At 44.3% G+C, this 22,823-nt stretch overlaps 1 protein-coding gene across 10 annotated transcripts in view; it reads left to right on the top strand.

The window, feature by feature from the left end:
• LOC110493206 (plasma membrane calcium-transporting ATPase 1) overlaps positions 1-22,823 on the top strand; it is a 162,759-nt gene that overhangs the window by 126,148 nt on the left and 13,788 nt on the right. For 7 of the 10 annotated variants that reach the window (XM_036950054.1, XM_036950055.1, XM_036950052.1 and 4 more), the window contains 5 exons: positions 345-536; positions 671-884; positions 1,106-1,317; positions 5,194-5,301; positions 15,201-15,383. In XM_036950054.1, coding sequence (XP_036805949.1) covers positions 345-536; positions 671-884; positions 1,106-1,317; positions 5,194-5,301; positions 15,201-15,383 — 909 coding nt within the window. Of the gene's footprint in view, positions 1-344; positions 537-670; positions 885-1,105; positions 1,318-5,193; positions 5,302-15,200; positions 15,384-20,099; positions 20,311-22,823 lie in introns of all 10 variants that reach the window. The other 3 variants (XM_036950058.1, XM_036950056.1, XM_036950060.1) reach the window with 2 other exon arrangements.

The raw sequence follows: 22,823 nt of genomic DNA, 5'->3' as shown, positions 1-22,823 counted from the left end.
GTAGCTGGTTCATGTCCCTGACTGACTGCAACTTTTATTGAACCTTTATTATTACGGCCGGCCGAACTGAGGTCACATCTGGCAAAAAATGGCTGCCGTTATCAGCCTGGCACAGTAGATTGGTGTTACACGTTGGTGGTGGATTAGGTTAGTTCCCCATACAATGTAAAGCAATTGAGATGTAATCGATAGCACTATATAAATGTAATTCATTGTTAATAGGCCTAAAGGGAATATGTAATAACGTATATAAAAACAATGGGAACGATCACGGCCATTTCTATCATCATCAGCCTCATCATCATCCCTATAAACCGAACAACACCATCTCTGTCTCCTGATAGGGTATTGCCGGTACAGATGTGGCTAAGGAAGCATCTGACATCATTTTGACTGACGATAACTTCACCAGCATCGTCAAGGCTGTGATGTGGGGCCGCAACGTCTACGACAGCATCTCCAAGTTCCTCCAGTTCCAGCTCACTGTCAACGTGGTGGCTGTCATCGTGGCCTTCACTGGTGCCTGCATCACACAGGTAACACACTTACCCTTTGATCCTTCTTGAAATTCATTTTCAACACCACCTCTCTCTCTCCCACCCTCGTTCGCTTTCTCTCTTTGTCTCTCACGCTTCCACTCCATCCTCCCTCTTTTCCTCCCTCTCTCCAGGACTCTCCTCTGAAAGCAGTGCAGATGTTGTGGGTTAACCTGATCATGGACACGCTGGCATCCCTGGCTCTGGCCACCGAGCCCCCCACCGAGTCCCTGTTGCTGAGGAAGCCGTACGGCCGCAACAAGCCCCTGATCTCCCGCACCATGATGAAGAATATCCTGGGTCATGCCGTCTACCAGCTCACCATCATCTTCACCCTGCTGTTCGCTGGTGAGACCGTCACACACTGGAACACACAGAGAGTCAGACCCCGCTGGAACACACAGAGAGTCAGACCCCGCTGGAACACACAGAGAGTCAGACCCCGCTGGAACACACAGAGAGTCAGACCCCGCTGGAACACACAGAGTCAGACCCCGCTGAAATCTCGAGACAGTATGCTTAAACAAAAATTGAAATATATTATCCTGTTTGCTCTTCCCCTTTCCCAGGAGAGAACTTCTTTAATATTGACAGCGGGCGTAACGCGCCTCTTCACTCACCACCGTCGGAGCACTACACCATCGTGTTCAACGTGTTCGTCATGATGCAGCTGTTCAACGAGATCAACGCCAGGAAGATCCACGGAGAGAGGAACGTCTTCGAGGCCATCTACCGTAACCCCATCTTCTGTAGCGTGGTTATGGGAACCTTCATCCTGCAGGTACACACACATACTGTAGACACACACACACAAACACACACATACTGTAGACACACAAATATGCATACACTCACAAACACCATATATATATATATATACACACACACACACACACACACACACACACACACACACACACACACACACACACACACACACACAAGGAAAGGAGATGGTGAAGCGTAGGGGCGGAGAACTCAGATGCACTGCTTTTGGAGTGAATGATCACTTCCCCATGGAGATCAATGAAAGAAAAAAAACTGTATCCCATCATGAAAACAAAAAACATTGCCTGAACTAACGAGTCTCCTTGGTGATGGATAGACTTTACGTCAACGGGCAACGCAATTGCATTGGGACTCTAGAATCACTCCCTGGCAATTTTAAAGCGTCGTTCAAACCTGAGCTTGTGTGTTGTAGTGTATCATCACGACTTCAACTACAACAAATACATGCTCTACTGGTTTTCACTTGACAAGGAAAGGGCTGCATATAGCCCGTGTTCATGTACTGTATGTAGCCTTCCTAATAAAATAAATTAGGTTTTGAACTTGGTCAACATAAATAACGTTCACATTCTAGCTTTAACCGAAACGCATTTGGATGCATCCGTTAACGATGGGCAAATGAATGTAGATGGGACAGGAATAGAGATGGAGGTGAAGCGTTGTACATTCAGAATCCTATACCTTTCAAGTGGAGGGATGACTAGGGCTGTTGCGGCGAGCCTATTACCGCCACACCGGCAGTCACGAGTCATGAAGGCAGTCAAATTCCACGTGACTGTTTAGTCACAGTAATTAGGCTTCTACAAACTCTGATGCTGCTGATGGACATTAGTAGCCTACCAAACTTGCTTAACTGCCTGGTACTCAGCTCTCTATTGTCCCTCTAATCACTCTGACATCAATGCAAATGTAATCGAAAATCGAATCAAACACTTCATGAGACCCAATGAGTTCATGTTGCGCAATATTTCTAAAGGCTATGCAATTGCTAGAGAAAACAGAGTGATGGCCTCTTAAAAAGAGGAGGATGCCATCAGATTTCTATAGGCCAGGCCTACTATATTTACAGTTGAAGTCAGAAGTTTACATACACTTAAGTTGGAGTCATTAAAACTCGTTTTTGAACCACTCCACAAATTTCTTGTTAACAAACTAGTTTTGGCAAGTCGGTTAGAACATCTACTTTGTTTAAAGACAGATTATTTCACTGTATCACAATTCCAGTGGGTCAGAAATGTACATAAACTAAGATGACTGTGCCTTCAAACAGCTTGGAAAATTCCAGAAAATTGTCATCGCTTTAGAAGCTTTTGATAGGGCTAATTGACATCATTTAAGCCAATTGGAAGTGTACCTGTGGATGCATTTCAAGACCTACCTTCAAACTCGGCACCTGTTTGCTTTTTTCAAATCATCATTAGTCGCATCATGCAGCTTTACAATGTATTAAGAATCAAAACATACAGCCCAACGTTTGTAGAACAAGTTACATTAAGAACTCTAAATTAAGCCTATAGGGGGACCTATTTCTTTGTTAATCGCTCAACACAGTATAGCCGGATGTGCGCACTCCCTCAAATTCCTATTTTATTCAGCTTTGTTCACTTGTATTCTTCATACTATAAAATAATGCCATGGAATTCTATCCAAATCTGGTCTACTAAATGAACTAGCGTAGCCCACAGCCATATGGCATAGCCAGATCAGGGAAATGTATGTTACGAAGGTCTGCATCAGTGGCTTATAGGCTGGAAGCCAGGAGATGCTAAGTGTGTTTATGCTAATTAACGGTCAATTACCGTGAGACTGACAATTATTTGCTTGGCAATCACCGGTAGACAATATTTTGTGACCTCTACAGCCCTAGGGATGACCTTAATGTGTGTCAAATAGATACACTATAGCCTCGTACATCTGCCTCACCAGGCACCCATATTGATAGGATGTGTGTACAGACCTCTTAGCTCAAAGGTGTCTTATCTGGATGACATAGGCACTGGGTTTGACCAGGCCACACATAGTAACAGAGATATATTTATCTTAGGGATTTTATATCAATTGGATCAGAATAATTCAAATAGAACTAAATTATTGAGAGATGCTGAGAGCTGTGGTTTGAAGCAAATGCTTAATGCCACTACTAGATCGTCAACCAAGACGTGTCACTATTCTGACACATGCATTGATCTGATATTCTATAATATACCATTGCAATGCTTAGAGGCCAGATCAATGCCTGTCGGCTGGATAGACTATAATATTGTGACGATAACCATGAACACCAAGGTTCCAAAGAAACCCCCAAAGATTGTGGTCAAGAGGGAAAAAATATGTTTTAAATCATGAGCAATTTTAAAATGATTTGGCTGCTGTACCCTGGGAGCGGACTTATCTAGAGGATGATTTAAATCACGCTACAGAATGTTTTATTGATTTGCTCACTGGGGTAATGGACCATCATGCCCCAGTAAGAAAGAGTACAGTTGGGGCTCATCCATCTCCATGGATTGATGATGACCTGGGTGAGGTGTTTTCTCAAATAAATAAAAAACTTCCATACCAAATGGCAAATCTACAGGTTATGATCTTATGGAAATTTTTTTACTTTGCTATGCTGCTCCCCGGATTGCAGCTCCACTGAAATACATATTTGATTGGTCACAATCTTTGGGGGTTTCTTTGGAACCTTGGGAAAAGTCCATGCTAAGCTGTGTCCATCCATTTGAGGCTACCAAGTGGCGCAGTGGTCCAAGACACTGCATCTCAGTGCTAGAGGCGTCACTACAAACAACCTGGTTCAAATCCAGACTCTATCACAACCGGCCGTGATTGGGATTCCCAGCGTCGTCCGAGTTTGGCCCGTGTAGACCATGATTGTAAATAACTTTTCTTAACTGACTTGCCTAGTCAAATAAAGGTTACAACACAAATAAAAAGAACACATTATTCCTGCCAATAGTCAACCAATCAGTCAACTCCCTTCACTCAGTAAGATATTGGAGGGTGTGAGTAGACAAATATGGGAGTACATGGAAAAGAATGATCACAGCCGATCAGCATGCTTATCGCAAAAACCAATCCACAACCACTGCATTGGTTGACATGACTAACCATTGGCTCAATGCTATGGATAATGGCAGGTTGTAATATTTGTAGATTCCAGATCATGAAATAATTTGGACAAAAATATTGCACCATGGGTTTAAGGAGGCAGTGTTGAATTGGGTACAGTCATATCTAACTGTCAGAAAACAGTCCGCCTTGATCAATTGGTCGTTTTCTTTCCCTCATGCTTTGAAGTACCGCAGGGCAGCTGCATTGGTCCACTTCTTATTAAGTATTCAGTTGTTAAGAGACAAACGTTCAGTCAATACTAGGAATAGATTGTCCACCATCTGAGTCATTCTGGCAGAAAAGAGAAATAGGCAAAATAACATTTTGATTCAGAGCAATGAAGAAATAGATAAATGAATCTGAGCAAACCAGAAACCTTTAAATATACTTTATAAATTCAAACAATACTTTAGAACAATTTAAATATACTAAATTGGAAGGTTGTGCAGACTAGGGTAGATCTATCAATCTATATTTTCAGACTGTCAAGAGTATTTATCTGGTCAATACGTCAGTGTATGTCTGTTTGTAACAGTGTGTGTTATATGTGAACGTGATTGTATTATAAATTGCACTTTTATGTGTAAGCACTCTGGAATATTAGTCCAAATGAGGACTAAAACGAACTCAAACACAACCAGGCATACACTCACACACACCACATGCACTCTCTCTCTCACACACTGTTTCTCCATCTGTATTAGTGTCTATTAGATCTACAGGTACACACACTCACTCTGTGTCTCTGTCTCAGATTGTCATTGTCCAGTTTGGAGGAAAGCCCTTTTCCTGCACAGCTCTGAGCATTGACCAGTGGCTCTGGTGTGTCTTCATTGGAGTGGGAGAGCTGCTCTGGGGACAGGTAAGACACACAAACAATCTCTGTGTGTGTGTGTGTGTGTGTGTGTGTGTGTGTGTGTGTGTGTGTGTGTGTGTGTGTGTGTGTGTGTGTGTGTGTGTGTGTGTGTGTGCGTGAGGCAGCTGGTACTATAGGTGCAAGTGAACTGTTGCTAAGTTGAGACGGGTTCAGGAAGACAAAGCAGTTGCATTCCATGGTTACCATCACATACGTCACTGTGGTAATGAGCGCTGGCGCACATGAAAGCAGCATGGCCCACATTTGCCCACACCCCAGAGGACGAGAACCCAGCACAATACTCCCTCTGCGATATATATATATATATATATATATATATATATATATATATATATATATATATATATATATGCACACACACACACACGCACACACACGCACACACACTTCTCCATCTGCATGAACTCACACACACACGTTCAAAGACACACGCTCTTCTCACTTTACACCTACACACTCACACCCACAGACTCATATATACAGAGAAAGAGGTCTCATACTGTCTATAGACAGGAGCCTGTACCCTCAAAGACGAGCTTCCCCACACTGAATTCAGCTTGGAGGCGGAGAGAGAGAGAGAGAGATCTCTCTGTAAAACCAGGTAGAACAAGCTAGTGTAAGTCTCCCTGTATCCACCTATAATTAATCGGCTGTCAGCCAATTAGCATTCAGGGCTTGAATCACCCATTTTAAAATATTACATGATGATGCCCTCCAGCATGTGTACGTGCATGCATATACATTTCTGTGTTTGTCTGTGTGTGGGAGTCTTTGAAAGCATAATCGTTCAGAGGTGACTAAATGAATTTGAGTCATCATGACTTGTTACATAAGCGTACCTTGTTTGAAATGCAGACAAGAGAACATAACGCGGCACCTTAGTATCTATATCTCCACCCTAAGGAATGATACAGCAAGAAAGTTTGACACCCTTCTACTGACACTGCAGTTTGTTTTAGGCTGCATCCCAAATGGCATGTGTCTCTCTATTACACACGGGAATAATTGGGAACAGATGTCTTAAATTAAAATCACCTGGAGCTGGTTTCCTGGTGTTTTTACAGTCTTTTATGTGCAACAATGAAAAAAAAAAAAAAAAAATGTATTTTATTTATTTATTTTTGCTCAGAACTTTGGTGGCCAAATAAAACCACCCACGGGCTACCAGTTGGGGAATCCTACCATATCTCTCTGCTTAACCAACCAATGTCTTAAAAACAGTCACATGAAGACAAACTGGCTAGCAACCACTTAATTAACTAGAACCATTCAATATAAATAGTAATTGAAATGTATTTTTCTTTATTTCTTGTTTCACCCCAATTTCGTGGTATCCAATTGGTAGTTTGTCTTGTCTCATCGCTGCAACTCCCGTACGGACTCGGGAGAGGCGAAGGTCGACAGCAGTGCGTCCTCCAAAACACAACCCACACTGCTTCTTGACACAATGCCCACTTAACCCAGAAGCCAGCCACACCAATGTGGCGGAGGAAACACCATACACCTGGCAACCGTGTCAGCGTGCACTGCGCCCGACCCGCCACATGTGTGGCTAGTGCGCGATGGCACAAGGACATCCCTGCCGGCCAAACCCTCCCCTTACCCGGACGTTGCTGGGCCAATTGCCCTCCACAATTTGTCCTCCGCCCCATGGGTCTCCCGGTCGCGGAATCGACCCAGACTCTCTAGTGGCACAGCTAGCACTGCGATGCAGTGCCTTAGACCCCTGCGCCACTTGGGAGGCCCATGTATCTCTATGCTGACAACACCATAGAATTACAGTAATTTAGTAAGTTCTCTGTGGACAACCCTTTCTTTAGTTTGGGCCTGGGAAATGACCTTGCTTGCGCTTAAGTGGCATTATTGCTGGGAAAAATGGAGGGAATGCTTTAAATTAATGAATTTCAGACCATTAATTTAATTGAGTTACTGAACCGATATACACTGAGTATACAAAACATTAGGAACACCTGCTCTTTCCATGATATTGACTGACCAGGTGAAAGCTATTATCCCTTATTGATGTCACTTGTTAAATACACTTCAATCAGTGTAGATGAATGGGAGGAGACAGGTTAAATAATGATTTTTAAGCCTTGAGACAACTGAGACATGGATTGAATGTGCCATTCAGAGGGTGAGTGGGCAAGACTAAATATTTGAATCCCTTTGAACAGGGTATGGTAGTAGGTGCCAGGCACAACGGTTTGAGTGTGTCAAGAACTGCATCTCTGCTGGGTTTTTCACGCTCAACCTTATCAAGAATGCTCCACCACCCAAAGGACATCCAGCCAACTTGACACAACTGTGGGACGCATTGGAGTCGACATGGGCCAGCATCCCTGTGGAACGCTTTCGACACCTTGTGGAGTCTATGCCTTGATGAATTGAGGCTGTTCTGAGGGCAAAAGTGGGTGCAACTTAATATTAGGAATCTTTTTGTACACTCTAAGTTCATATGAAACATTATTAATGCATGAGCCTGCCAAGAAATATGATGGGAGGAGAAACCAGTGGACCGATTACATTTAGATCAGACAAGGTGTTATTTTCAAGTCCGAGCTCTTTAATGGTATACTCAAATGAAATTCTATTCATTACATGCTTCGTAAACAACAGGTGTAGAAAACTCTTCCCAAGAATGCAGAGAGAAAGAAAATTGAGAAATAATTTTAAAAAGTAATAATAAATGCACAGTGAGTAACGATAACTTAGCTATGTACTGTACATGGGGTACGGAGTCGATGTGCAGGTCTACAAAGTAGTTGAGATACATATGAACATATAATTAGTGCAAAAAGGGTAAATGCAGATAGTCCGGGTAGTTATTAGGTTAACTATTTAACTAACTATTTAGCTGTCTTATGACTTGGTGGTGAAGCTGTTTAGGGTCCTGTTGGTTTCAGACTTGTTGGCGCGTGGTAGCAGAGAGAACAATCTATGACTTGGGAGGCTGGAGTCTTTGACAATTGTTGGGGCATTCTTCTGACACCGCCTGGTATAGAGGTCCTGGATGGCAGGGAGCTCGGCCCCAGCCATACACAGTACCCTCTATAGCGCCTTGCGGTCAGATGCCAAGCAGTTTCCATACCAAGCTGTGATGCAGCTAGTCAAGATGCTCTCAATGGTGCAGCTGTAGAACCCTTTGAGGATCTGAGGGTCCATGACAAATCTTTTCAGTCCTCTTAGGGGGAAGAGGCGTTGTCGTGCCTTCGCGACTGTGTTGTGTGTGAACCATGATAGATCCTTAGGGATGAGTACACTGAGAAACTTGAAGCTCTCGACCAGCTCCACTACAGCCCCGTCAATGTAAATGTGGGCGTGATCAGCTCCTTTGTGTGGTGCAAGGTTGTTGTCCTCACACCACGCTAACAGGTCTCTGACCTCTTCCCTATGGACTGTTTCATGGTCGTCAGTGATCAGGCCTGCCACCGTTGTCTTCAGCAAACTTAATGATGGTATTGGATTTGTACACAGCCACACATTTATGGGTGAACAGGGAGTACAGAAGGAGACTAAGCAAGCACCCCTGAGGGGACACGTGTTGAGGGTCACAGTGGCGCATGTGTTGTTGCCTACCCTCACCACCTGGGGCCGGCCCATCAGGAAGTCCAGGATCCAGTTGCAGAGGGAGATGTTTAGTCCCAATGTCCTTAGCTTAGTGATGAGCTTGGAGGGCACTATGGTGTTGAAGGCTGAGCTGTAGTCAATGAACAGCATTCTCACATAGGCGTTGGGCAGTGTGGATGGGAAATAGAGATTGCCCCATCTGTGGGTCTGTTGGGGCGGTATGCAAATTGGAGTGGGTCCAGGGTGTCTGGGAAGATGGTGTTGATGTGAGCCATGACCAGCCCTTCAAAATATTTCATGGCTACAGATGTGAGGGCTATGGGGCGATATTAATTTAGACAGCTTACCTTGGTGTTCTTGGGCACAAGGACTATGGTGGTCTGCTTGAAACATGTAGGTATTACAGACAGCATCAGGGAGAGGTTGAAAATGTCAGTGAAGACACTTGTCAGCTGGTCAGTGTATGCTCGTGAGTATGCATCCCGGTAATCCATCTGGCCCTGCGGCCTTGTGAATGTTAACCTGTTTAAAAGTCTTACTCACATGGCCTAACTTTTATTGACAATTTTGACACTTTTGGGTAACAAAAGATACTCTACAGGGATGATGTACTCCACCCAAACCATCTCGGAGCCTGGACCCGATCTTTCAAGGCCGTGTTAAGATATTGACTCCGAGACGTACCAAGCCCCACTCATATATCTCCCATCCTCTCTAAACGTTACTGTTGGGGGTGTTGTCAGTTGTAATCTTGTACCCATTAGTTTGAATTCCTCTTAGTTCTGCTATTGTTAGCTCAAGAGAGGAGTATGTGGTCTGCTCACCCAGTGCTTTTAGTTCAAATGAGAATTCCATAAACTTGAATACCCCCTCGGTTTTCAAATCACGTAGAGGGCTTGGGCTGTTGCGCAATAGCAACCAAAGCCCATGGAAGTCCGTTTCTAACATTCCATCATTGGTTACTCTGAGTTCCTCATATTGACATTGGCTGCGGCCTCAGACCCTATGGCGCTAACCTTGGGAAAGTATCTCCAATTTCTTCTCCTTCCTCTGTTACTAATGGGGATAGACCAAATGGCACTTTGTTCTATGCAAACGTATAGCCATACCAACTATTTCAATGTCAACCATCAGACAGGGCCTGCAACCGCCTATTGAGCATAGCTTGTTTGAGCTGGAGTTTCCATGTGACTTAAAAAATTGTAAAGGACCTGAGTTGATGTAGAATTTTACCATTCTATTCTAAATTATATTGGGTTGGATGCTGATAGGAGAAATTTGCTGAATTATCAGATAAATGATAGTGAAAGCTTTTCTTTTAGGCTATTTAAAAAATACGTCCGAGATGCTTTGCTAGCAACAGACAATAATAAATCCACAGGGGGCGACCAATTTGATCCTAGTCTGCTTGAGTGTGCAGCGCCCATCAATGTCATTTTGTATTTAATATTGTTATCAGGAAATCAGTATGGAAATCAGCTTTTGAGCTGCCACTCCATAAGTGAGGCGATAGTAGTGATCTTAATAATTATCGCCCCATTTCAAGACTTTCTTGTCCAGCTAAGATTCTCTAATCATTGGTAAACATACAACTTTTCTCTTTTTTATCTGAGAAATGTATTTTTAATGTAAACCAATCCGGGTTTACAGGGAGTCCAGGAGGGGACTAAGCACACACCCCTGAGGGGCCCCAGTGCTGAGGAGCAGCGTAGCAGACATGTTGCTGTGGACCTGCATCAAATGTTTTTGATGCTGTTGATCATGCTATTTTATTGACTAAGTTGTCCTAGATAGGCCTGAGTTCTGATGCCTGTTCATGGTTTCATGATTATCTTTGTGACAGAACTCAGGCCATCGTGATTGATGGGGTTGAGTCTGAATTTCTTGCTACATAAAGGTGTACCACAGGGGTCAATTTTAGGACCTGTTTTCTTCACTATTTATATAAACACTGTTGGTCAATCTGGTAAAAATGGTAAACTTAATCTATATGCAGGTGATACTATTATGTATGCTATTTCCTTGACTGTTGATCTGGCTGTGTCAAAACTACAGTCAGATTTTATAGCTATGCAGGAATCTTTTACTGATTTTAAAACTTGTGCTTATTGGGGGGGGGGGGGGGGGGGGGGGGGGGGGGGGGGGGGGGGGGGGGGGGGGGGGGGGGGAATAGAATGTATGTTGTTTTAAAAGTCTCGTAAGAATGTTTTGCATGTTCACTCATTAGATGGTTCTCCAATTAAATGTGTTCCTGCATATAGAGTACCAGTCAAAAGTTTGGACACAACTACTCATTCAAGGGTTTTTCTTTATTTTTATTATTTTCTACATTGTAGAATAATAGTGAAGACATTAAAACTATGAAATAACACATATGGCATCATGAAGTAACCAAAAAAGTGTTAGTGATCAAAATATATTTTATAGTTGAGATTTTTCAAAGTAGCCAGCCTTTGCCTTGATGACAGCTTTGCACACTCTTGGCAATCTCTCAACCATCTTCACCTGGAATGATCTTCAATGAACAGGTGTGCCTTGTTAAAAGTGAATGTGGAAACTGGATCCTGGACTTCCTGACGGGCCACCCCCAGGTGGTAAGGGTAGGCAGCAACATGTCTGCTACGCTGCTCCTCAGCACTGGGGCCCCTCAGGGGTGTGTGCTTAGTCCCCTCCTGGACTCCCTGTTCACCCACGACTGCGTGGCCAAACACAACTCCAACGCCATCATTAAGTTTGCTGATAACACAACAGTGGTATGCCTGATCACCGATAACGATGAGACAGCCTATAGGGAGGAGGTCCGAGACCTGACAGTGTGGTGCCAGGACAACAACCTCTCCTTCAATGTGAGCAAGACTAAGGATCTCATCGTGGACTACAGGAAAAGGCGGACCGAACAGGCCCCACATTAACATTGACGGGGTTGTAGTGGAGTTGGTCGAGAGTTTCAGGTTCCTTGGTGTCCACATCACCAATGAACTTTCATGGTCCAAACACATTAAGACAGTCGTGAAGACGGCACAACAACACCTTTTCCTTCTCAGGAGACTGAAAAGATTTGGCATGGGTCCCCAGATCCTCAAAGTTCTACAGCTGCACCATTGAGAGCATCCTGACGGGTTGCATCACCGCCTGGTATGGTAACTGCTCTGCATCTAAGGCGCTGCAGAGGGTAGTGTGTACGGACCAGTACATCACTGAGGCCAAGCTTCCTGCCATCCAGGACCTATACAGTAGGCGGTGTCAGAGGAAAGGCCAAACAATTGTCAAAGACTCCAGTCACCCAAGTCAGACTGTTTTTTCTACAGCACGGCAAGCGGAACCAGAGAGCCAAGTCTAGGATCAAAAGACTCCTTAACAGCTTCTAACCCCCCCCCCCCCCCCCCCCCCCCCATTATTTTTTTACACTGCTGCTACTCGCCGTTTACAATCTATGCATTGTCACTTCACCCCTACCTATGTGTGCAAGACTAACCTGTACCCCCTCACATTGACTCGGTACTGATATATAGCCTCATTATTTTGTTACTTTTTATTATTTTTTACTTTAGTTTATTGGGAAAATATTTTCTTAACTCTTTTTTTTGAACTGCACTGTTGGTTAAGAGCTTGTAAGTAAGCGTTCCACAGTAAGGTCTACACGTGTTGTATTTGGTGCAGGTGACAAAAAGTTTGATTTGATATGAGAAAGTTGCAAAAAAAAAGCTTGCACTCTGTTCCTTGCCTCAGGCTGTACATGCTGTTCTCCAAGTGATCATATTTTCACTCATCAGTCTATTCTCAATTGAATCTGGTCTTTGCTGATAGGTCAAATTAGTTAGATATTTAGAGTGGTCCATTGTCAAATTGGCAGGAACAGGGGCAGGTGAAAAAACACATGTCATCAGTATGCACTCCATTAGCGAATGGAGGCCACTTTCCAGCTGGTTCATTTTTCACTCATGTTGGGTAGGTTATTCCGGTTATTTCACTTCATGCATCAACCACTGTTTGAGGAGCATGCAGCCTCTCACCAACAACAGGTGATATTCAGCCCAAACTCTGTATGCCATGGGGCTCTCCAACTCTGTTCCTGCAGCTACCCAGTGCTTAATTTGGGAAACTAAGCGAAGTCTATCCGGGCACATCAATAGTAATATGTTTTCACAACTAAACATTTAACTGTTGACACACCTTCTTCTGCCCGCTTGAGAAAGGACTGAAGGAGATATTCTGTAGTTAAAGGTAATGTAAAAGGTAATGTGTCAGCCTATTATTTATGGAATATAAAAATGCCCTATTACTAGGCTATTCAAAATCAAGTACAAATTCACACTCGGCCTAATTTTAGGCTCACTCTGAATTTGTTTAATTTAGGCTACCAGTTATAAATCAAAGATGTTAAAACAGTTATTCTGCCTTGCTTAATATGTGTAGGCTGTGTAATTGTATAATATCACAATCATTCTTTTAAATCTGTTTTTCTGCCTTGCTTAATATGTGTAGGCTATGTAATTGTATAATATCACAATCATTCTTTTAAATCTGTTTTTCTGCCTTGCTTAATATGTGTAGGCTATGTAATTGTATAATATCACAATCATTCTTTTAAATCTGTTTTTCTTTCGACCTGGGCTCATATAAGCCTATGCTTAAACTCTTAACATGCATATGGTGTTTTTAATTAATTATCACCTTAGAAAGCGCTGTCCAGGTCGTTGTGTTAGGCTTTGAAACAACGTTCACAATGACCATGTTTTCTACTCAGTTTCAACCTGTTGTAGAATTTCTTTCTTCAAATTGATCAATCACAGTGAGGCGAGTTTTTTATTTTTTTTAAATGCATACAGTTTTGATACGTGTTTTTGATGTGATTTTCGATTGCTTTTGCATTGATGTCAATATGGTTTGAGGGACAATAGAGGCATGAGTGCCAGGCCATTACTGACCTGACGATTGTTAGCGAGTTAGGTACTACTACCATGTGCATAAGAGGAGATTACCGTGACTCAACGGCCAAGTGGAATTTTTACTGCGGTCTTGACTCATGACTGCCAGTGTGACAGCCCTAGGTGACAGGTTTTGGGGGCATGATCTGTGTGCATCTGAAACGTTCTCACTTATCATTATTCATTCATGTAGAAGTGTTCAGAAACGTATTATATTATTATCTACAATAAAGGTGACTCCCCTCCTCAAATCGTTGGGGCATGGACCATGTTGACCCCAATGCACACTTTTGACTAAATGAGATGCACTTTCAAAAGGGGTGGACTCGATTAAAGTGCATTTGTTTCTAAACGATAAAACATGCTCTCAAATAAAAGGTGAAATGGGGAACGTAACACCGTACTTTTGATCTCAATTCTAAAATCGTTGACTATAGAGACATTAAGCGTTTTAGCCTCACTGTCCAAATAAATACATAGGGGAGTGTATATACAGTGCCTTCAGAAAGTATTCACACCCCTTGACTTTTTCCACATTTTGTTTGTGTTACAAAGTGGGAATAAAATTGATTTGTCATTTTTGTTCAACGATCTACCCAAAATACTCTGTCAAAGTGGAAGAAATATTATAAATATTTGTTTAAATAAATGGAATATAAAACTAATCTTGATTAGATAAGTATTCAATCTTCTGAGTCAATGCATGTTAGAATCACCTTTGGCAGCGATTTCAGCTGTGAGTTTTTCTGGGTAAGTCTAACAGCTTTGCACACCTGGATTGTACAATATTTGCACATTTATTCTTTATTGTTGGTTGTTGATCATTGCTAGACAGCCATTTGCAAGTCTTGCCATAGATCTTCAAGACGATTTTAGACCTGTAGAACTGTAACTAGGCCACTCGGGAACATTCAACGTCATCTTGGTAAGCAACTCCAGTGAATATTTGACCTTGTGTTTTAGGTTATTGTCTTGCTGAAAGATGAATTTGTTTCCCAGTGTCTTTTGTAAAGCAGACTGGACCACGTTTTCCTCTGGGATTTTGCCTGTGCTTAGCGCCATTCCATTTATTTTTATCCTCAAAAACTCCCTAGTCCTTGCCAATTACAAGCTTTACCCATAACATGATGCAGCCGTCACCATTCATGAAAAAATGAAGTGTGGTACTCAGTGGTGTGTTGTTGGATTTGGCCCAAATATTACACTTTGCATTCAGGACATAAAGTAATAATTCTTTGCCACATTTTTTGCAGTTTTAATTTACTGCCTTATTGCAAACAGGATGCATGTTTTTGGAATATTATAATAATAATATAATAACTACTCCTACTGTGCTGAGTGAGAGAAACTGTTTATTCAAACATTCTCTCTTCCTCTCTCCTCCAGCTGATCACAGCCATCCCCACCCACCGCCTGAAGTTCCTCAAGGAGGCTGGCCACGGCACCCATAAGGAGGATGTTCCCGAAAACGAGATGAACGAGGGGGATGATGAGATTGACCATGCTGAGATGGAGCTCCGTAGGGGACAGGTCCTCTGGTTCAGGGGACTCAACCGCATCCAGACTCAGGTACGCACCAGGGGGTCCTCAACTACCATCACCTGCTCTCGCTTTAGCAGCCCCCCTCTCTATCTCCCTCTTTTCCTTCCAGTCCCCTCCAGGGGTTCCGCAGGTATAGGAGGAGGAGAAGAGAGGAGAAGACCATCTATAAGGGGTTGACAGGGTTGGATATTCCTCTCCCTCTCTCCCCCACCTCTCTCCCTCCCCTTTCTCCCATCTCTCCCCTCGCCAGCGTTCACAGGTAAAGACCGAGAAGAGATGAGAAGAGCTACAGAAGCACTGCATTGTGATGAGAGGAGGGATATACTTCCCCCTTGTCCTCCCTGTTGTGAAGAGCTTTAACCTGCTGTCTGTTCTCCAAGGGGAAGAATAAGACAACATATTTCTTCACCGTGACCATTTTGATAACTGTTGTGCTGGTACTTTTTTAAATTCAGTCATTCTAATCTGTGTCATGTGCCAAAGATTTCGCAATGACACAGAGTACAAGGAGTGGAATGCCAGCTAAACAGACTGGTACCCAGGCTAGTTCTAAGTCTCTCTGAAAGTTAAGCGTTTTAAGTAAGGGTTTTTCTCTGGGATGTATTTTGCTGCTGCCTCCTGTGAAGAAAGACAGGTGTGTGTTATTGTCTGAGGGAGACAACAGAGTCTGTGACAGAGTCTGATGTCTGGGCTTTGATTTCCTGTCACTATGCCACCTCTGTCTCTACTGTCTAACTTGTCACCCCTTAGCTGGATAGCTCTCTAACTAAGTGATCCCTAAAATGGTGGGTTGGGAGTCAGGATCCTGATGGGTAATATCAAGAGGAGATCAGATACCAGGGGGCTGTATGTATCAAGTGTTGCAGGGTAGTAGCTGATCTCGGATCAGTTATGCCTTTTCGATCACAATGAATACGATTATATGGATAGAGGGGAGCTGATCCTACGTCAGCACTCCTGAGACGCTTTGTAAATATGGGCCCTGGGATGTAAGGTGTCAGTAGCTGGGCAGTAGCTGGGCCCCCAGGTGGGGGAGTGGAAACCCGCCTCAGACACACTGGAGGCCTGCCTTTAGCGATAGTCACTACCCACCAACACAACTAGACATATCTCTATATAACCTGATGGAGAGTTATAATGGATGACTCTCAGGATCATACTAATACTGCTGTTGCTGCTACAAAGGATCGTCTCGCTCGCTTTCGCTCCCTCCCTCCCTCCCTCCCTCCCTCCCTCCCTCCCTCCCTCCCTCCCTCCCTCGCTCCCTCCCTCCCTCCCTCTCTCGCTCCCTCTCTCGCTCCCTCCCTCGCTCCCTCCCTCGCTCCCTCCCTCTCTCGCTCCCTCCCTCCCTCGCTCCCTCCCTCTCTCGCTCCCTCCCTCCCTCTCTCGCTCCCTCCCTCCCTCTCTCGCTCTCTCCTTCCCTCTCTCGCTCCCTCCTTCCCTCTCTCGCTCCCTCCTTCCCTCTCTTGCTTTCTTTCTCTCTCCAACTCTGTTTCACTGTCTCAGTGTACACAGCCTTGGGGTTGAAGAGACTTACTGTGATGGGAGATGGGGAGCAGAAACACACTTACTGCCTGTTGCGCACACACACACACACACACCATTGGCTAGCTTATATTTAGACTGTATTCAAATAGAGCTTTTCACCAGGTCTCCAATTGCCTTATGTAGTAGGACACACACACACACCCTTTAACTGCCAGGGGACTCCACTGTGTTTCCTCTGTGGGTGTATCGGAAGGCGACACATACACACCCCCGGGGTGGTCACATACATAGAAAAGTCCAAACTTTTGACACGTGTGTGTGTGTGTTGCATTTAGTACATTTTGTGATGGTAAAACAGTTTCAGTGTAAATTTAAATGACTACAACCAGATATAAAGTTTGTAGAAAAGATAATGGACCTATATATTTATTAGATCATCTTTGAGAACTAACAGCCTCCAGAATAAAATCTACACAGTCAGGGTGAATCTGAAATTCCCCAAAATGTCATGGAACGGGGCACTTTCATATTTGAGGCACATGGATAGCACAAAAAGGCAATGGTAAAATGTGCAGAATTGCAAGAAACTAGCTTTCAAACTGCAGAATTGTCTCTTGGTTCCGTGTAGAATTGCGGGAAATGTGTTGCATGCGCCACCACTGCTCAAAGAAATCAGTGGCAAGACTAATGGAGGTGGAGAGGAAGCCGAGGTCCATTGTCTCCATACATACATACACACACACACACACACACACACACACACACACAGTGCAGTAGAGATGGCACCACTCCCATGCCCACCAGATTTCACAGCTACTCTTCCTGGGGTCCAGCCAAATTAAGGCAGTTCTATATAATTACAAATGTTACAATACATTTCACAACAGATTAAGTGTGTGCCCTCAGGCCACCACTCTACTGTCACATATCTACAATACAAAATGCATCGTTGTGTCTCTTCACAGTCCCCGCTGTTCCATAAGGTGTAATTTTATCTCTTCTTTTTCTCATTTTACTGCTAGCATGAGTTAATTAATTTGGAATAGAGTTCCATGTAGTCATGGCTCTATGTAGTACTGTGCACCCTCCCCCATATACTCTTCTGGATTTGGGGATTGTGAAGAGACCTCTGGTGGCATGTCTTCTGGGATGTGCATGGGTGTCCAAACTGTGTGCTAGTAGTTTAAATGGACAGCTCGGTGCATTCGACAAGTCAACGCAAGGAGTGATGAAGTCGATCTCTCCTCTACTTTGAGCCAGGAGAGATTTACATGCATATTAGTAATGTTAGCTTTACGTGTACATTTAAGGGCCAGCCATGCTGCGCTGTTCTGGGCCAATTGTACCTGACCAAACGAATGGACAGTAGTCCGTCTGCAACAAAACTAGGGCCTGTTGGGTCTGCCTTGTTGATGGGGATGTTTCGAAAGCAAAGCTGCGCTTTATTATGGACAGACCTCTCCCCATCTTTGCTACTGTTGTATCAATATGTTTTGACCATGACAGTTTACAATCCAGGGCAACTCCAAGCAGTTTAGTCTCCTCAACTTGCTCAATTTCCACATTGTTCATTACAAGATTCAGTTGAGGTTTAGGGTTTATTGAACGATTTGTCCCAAACACAATGCGTTTATTCTTTGAAACATTCAGAACTAACAGAAGAGAATGTCATGGTTTATTTTCGAGTTGTTTTCCCAAAAACAAACCTAAAAGGTGTCCGGTGTTCCCCTTTTTAGAATACCTCCTCTTCTCTCTCCGTGTGTTTTAGAAGGTCCCGTTCTCCCCGACAATGCATCGGCCAAGTTGGGTCCTTTCTTCGGCCCCGTGAGTGGGATTCCTAGGCCGTGAACGCTACAATAACGTGGGCCTATGGAGACGTTTCCAGAAGCCGAGCTTTGGTTCGGCAGTGCTGCTCTCCCCTCCTACAGGAGTGAGCTATAGGCAATCATAGCGCTAGCATGTACGGAGGCTATTTCTGTGTCCCTGTGGGCCTCATTAGCCTTCGCTAACGCTGAAACAACGCTGAAACAACATACCTGCAGCAAAAACCCCTGTAGAGTGGGCGAAGGATGATTAGCTTGTTGTGTTGTTTGGATGTATACGTCCCTCTCGTACAGTGGGTCAAAAAAGAGTTCAGTCTTTCTCGGTCTGCCGTTGGGGGTGCGGCTGGAGGGACGTGGGTTGCTTTAACGTTCTTCTTTTTAACTATTTCATTATCTACAGGGCTGTGGAAGACTCCAGTCCTGTCTCTCTAGTGTCTGTTTCTCTCTCGCTCACTTACTCTCTCTTTTTTCTTTCTCTGTCTCTCTCTCTCACACACTCACACACACACACACACTCCAGAAGCCTATACTGTTTGTGCACCCTGTAACTGACTAACCTTCTACCCTCTTCTTCAACTGAAGTATGCAACTCTTCGTCTCACATTTGTTTCTGAATCTTTCTCTCTTCTTGAATTGGTTGCTCTCTCTCTCTTCTCGTCCTTTAGCCCTCTCTCCCTCTGCTATTGTCCATTAACTGTCTTTTTTTTAATGATGGAAAGACTCAATACGGTTGACCAGAATAATAAAGAAATATATGTTTTGTCTTTTATATTGTGTTTTAAGGTATTTATTCGTATGTGTGTAGATTTAGAACTGAATAACAAATTTGACTGTTGACAAATGTTCCTCATTTACTGGGACACAACGCCATAATTGACCGTTCTTATTAGTTTCTTCCAAGTTGGTTTCTGTGTCGTTCGAGACGGATTCTAATTCCCATTCCGACGTTCCACTTCCTCAGTTTAACTTCCCTATCAAATACAACCAGGACATAATTGGCAAGAGGAGGACGACTTTGCACCAAACTTATCAGTCGCCTGTAGGAACACTCTCTGCCGTCTTCGTTTGTTTCCCTCCCTCGCTCCTACCAGTGCCCTCAGCCTTTTTCCTCTGTCACAAAATATTACCCCTTTCATTCAGTGGCAGGCCTTCCAGTCCTCTCCCTCTCCATTCATTCCACTCTTCCTCAATCTCTCCAATCCCCTGTTCTGTCCCTTCCAACTAACGATTTAGGGATTTTCTAAATTTGTGCAATAACCACTGTCTGCTCTGCCCATACAATGTTTCTTTCTGCTATCTTTCCCTTCCTCTGTTCACTTCCTCTTTTCCTCTCTCCCTTCTTTCTATCTCTCCCTCTCTCCTTGCCCCCTTCTCTCTTCTCTCCCTACGTCTCTCTGTTTCTTGTGACTATGCTGTGGGCTGTTGTTTGCAGATGGACGTGGTCTATACGTTCCAGACGGGTCAGGCTCCGGTCCCGGGGGCATTGAGACGCCAGCCCTCTGTGGTCAGCCAGCACAACGACGCCAAAACTGTCTCTAGCCCCACCCACGTAGGGCTTTCCTCTTCCTCCCTGTCTGCCAACTCTGCCGGGGCCCCGCCCCTTCCTGCAGCCGCCGCCGCTGCTTCCCCCTCCACTGCAGGCAGTGAGTGAGCGGTTGCGATGGCGACCCCTTAACAACAAGCTACCTTTTCTCTGCCGCCTCCTCCTCCCTCTCCTCCAGTCAGAATGCTGCATGACTGACTGTTTGATTTCTTGATTGAATTGCTGACATGCCGTCATTAACCCATCCACAGCCTGCCGATGCCTGCTGACTACTTCCTCTCTATGATTGTCTTTCTATCTTTCTCTTGTTCTATGTCTGCATTGTTCCCTTTCTCTCTCGTTGTTTTATTTACTCTCTCCTCGGTTTCACTCTCTCCTCGGTTCACTCTCTCCTCGGTTCACTCTCTCCTCGGTTCACTCTGGCTTTCCTATGGCTTTCCCAGTGCATCCTGGGGGTTGGAGTTCTCCAAACTCCTAATATATGATCTGCATGTATTAACCCAGGTGAGACCTCGCCGTGAGATGAGATCAACCTAAAATAATTGTCAGGAATTACAAAGAGCCAAATCTGTCTCAGTCCTTACTCTGAAAATCCTATTATCTGGAATCCTGACGTCCATTTTATTTCCCTGGCTGTCCGGCAATACAGCGGCCTTGGTAGAGAGATAATTGGACTGGCTAATCTCACATAGGGTATAATTTGACAAGGTTAAATCCCGCAGGCAGGCCCTAATCTGAGAGGCTGTTATCTGAAGCAGGGCCCAGGAGGTCTCACGGGGGTTAATATCGAAGGGTTAATTGCATTGTCTAATAACCGTGCATCACTCCATTTACTGAGCTGCCTCAGCACTTCTCTCTCTGTCACTCTCTGTGTGTGTGTGTGTGTGTGTGTGTGTGTGTGTGTGTGTGTGTGTGTGTGTGTGTGTGTGTGTGTGTGTGTGTGTGTGTGTGTGTGTGTGTGTGTGTGTGTGTGTGTGTGTGTGTGTGTGTGTGTGTGTGTGTGTGTGTGTGTGTGAGCAGTGTTTAGTATTTTTCAGATTCCTGTTTTCTACTTCCAGTGGCAACATATCAGAAAGCATGTATCTTCTACCTTCTCTCCAACTGTTACTAAAGACACACGGGGCACCTTAAAGGGCTATGGTCACAGTTGGTCACTGATAGCTCAGCCATCTCCATGTCCAGCCCTGAGGATACATGTGTGGAGAAGGAGAAAGTCTGTGTATAACTGAATGAGTGTGTGAGTGATTGATTCTGTGTCAGAAGTCATGCAGTCATCTGCGTGGTTAGTGTATAGAGAGTCCATTAGTTCCGATGATGGTGTTGGACTGTTTTAGTAAGAGAGATGAGCTAAGTCATGTGAGATATGATAGGCAGCTTCCTCTGTACGGATGAGAGGGACAGAGGGATGGGGGATGACCTTGCCCTTTGCTAGAGGAAGGGATGGAGAGGTGAGAGGGAAGAAAAGGGGGACGTCATTCCTCACACCACGACACAGCACTTCCTCCCCCCCTCCGAGACACACACATGCCGTCTGCCCAGCAACAGAGTACTGAGAGAGACACACGCACACACACACTCGCTCGCGCGCACACACACCCTCACACCCTCAGAGGGCTGCAGGGAGATGGTTGACAGATGCTGCAGCTACTCCCTTCTCTCTCCTTCCCCCTTTCTCTCTTCTCCAGTTGCCCCCTAACTCATATGTTTGGATGAGGCCCTCTCGTTTTTCTACTTCACATGCATCTTTCTTTCTCCCTTGCCCTCAATCTCTCTTTCTCCATCTCTCTCGTCTTGTCGTCTTTCTGTCTTTGTCTTCTTCTCTTCCCTCTCTCTCCTCCCTCTCCCTGTCAGTCCGTTATTCAGGGAGGACTTATGACTCAGTGTGTGTTTTATAAAATAAAAAAAATTAAAGACTTGGCTGGCAACCTCAGAGCTGACTTCTTCCTCCATGACAGCCTCTGCATCTCACTGCTTTTTTCTCACCAAAAGGGATTTATGGGGAAGAAAGATAGCCATATATTTCTACCGCATTTTGTTATGTAAAAAAGGGGATGGATGCCTGTGGTACACTGGTGTATCTTCGCAACCGCCAACACGCTCACACGAGAGGCACGCAGAGATCAGATGGATATGAGAGGACTTAGAAACCTAGAGAACTATACACAAATGTAGACGCGCGCACACACACAAACCCATATTAGAGGACTTAAAGCCCTGGGCTTAAGAGGCAAGGTTGCAGAGACACTCGTCACACACTGGGGTTCTGGAGTAAAGGAAGAGGTGGTGCAGGTAACGGATTTGCAAACTAGAACTAAAGTCTCTGGAAAACATGTGAATATGATTATAGAAAGAAAAGATGGTTAGGACTGAAGAATACAGTGTGGAAAATATCTAAATATATTAAATGGGTCATGTAAGACTGAGAATACAAAGTGGAATTGAAGTAGCTGTTATTTTTTTTCCCGTAACTCATAGGAATTTGTATCCGCTTTAAAGGCTCATGCGGTATTGAGGCAAGCGGTCACCTTCTACCTTTCACCCCTGACCCCATCCCCAATCTATGCACACATTTAGAGCTGCTGGATGGTGGTCGTTTAACATGATCACGTCTTT

This window comes from Oncorhynchus mykiss, chromosome 17 (assembly GCF_013265735.2).
Source record: "Oncorhynchus mykiss isolate Arlee chromosome 17, USDA_OmykA_1.1, whole genome shotgun sequence".
Classification (NCBI taxonomy): domain Eukaryota; kingdom Metazoa; phylum Chordata; class Actinopteri; order Salmoniformes; family Salmonidae; genus Oncorhynchus; species Oncorhynchus mykiss.
The sequence above is the reverse complement of the archived record's forward strand: the minus strand, read 5'-3'. Positions and strand labels throughout refer to the sequence as shown.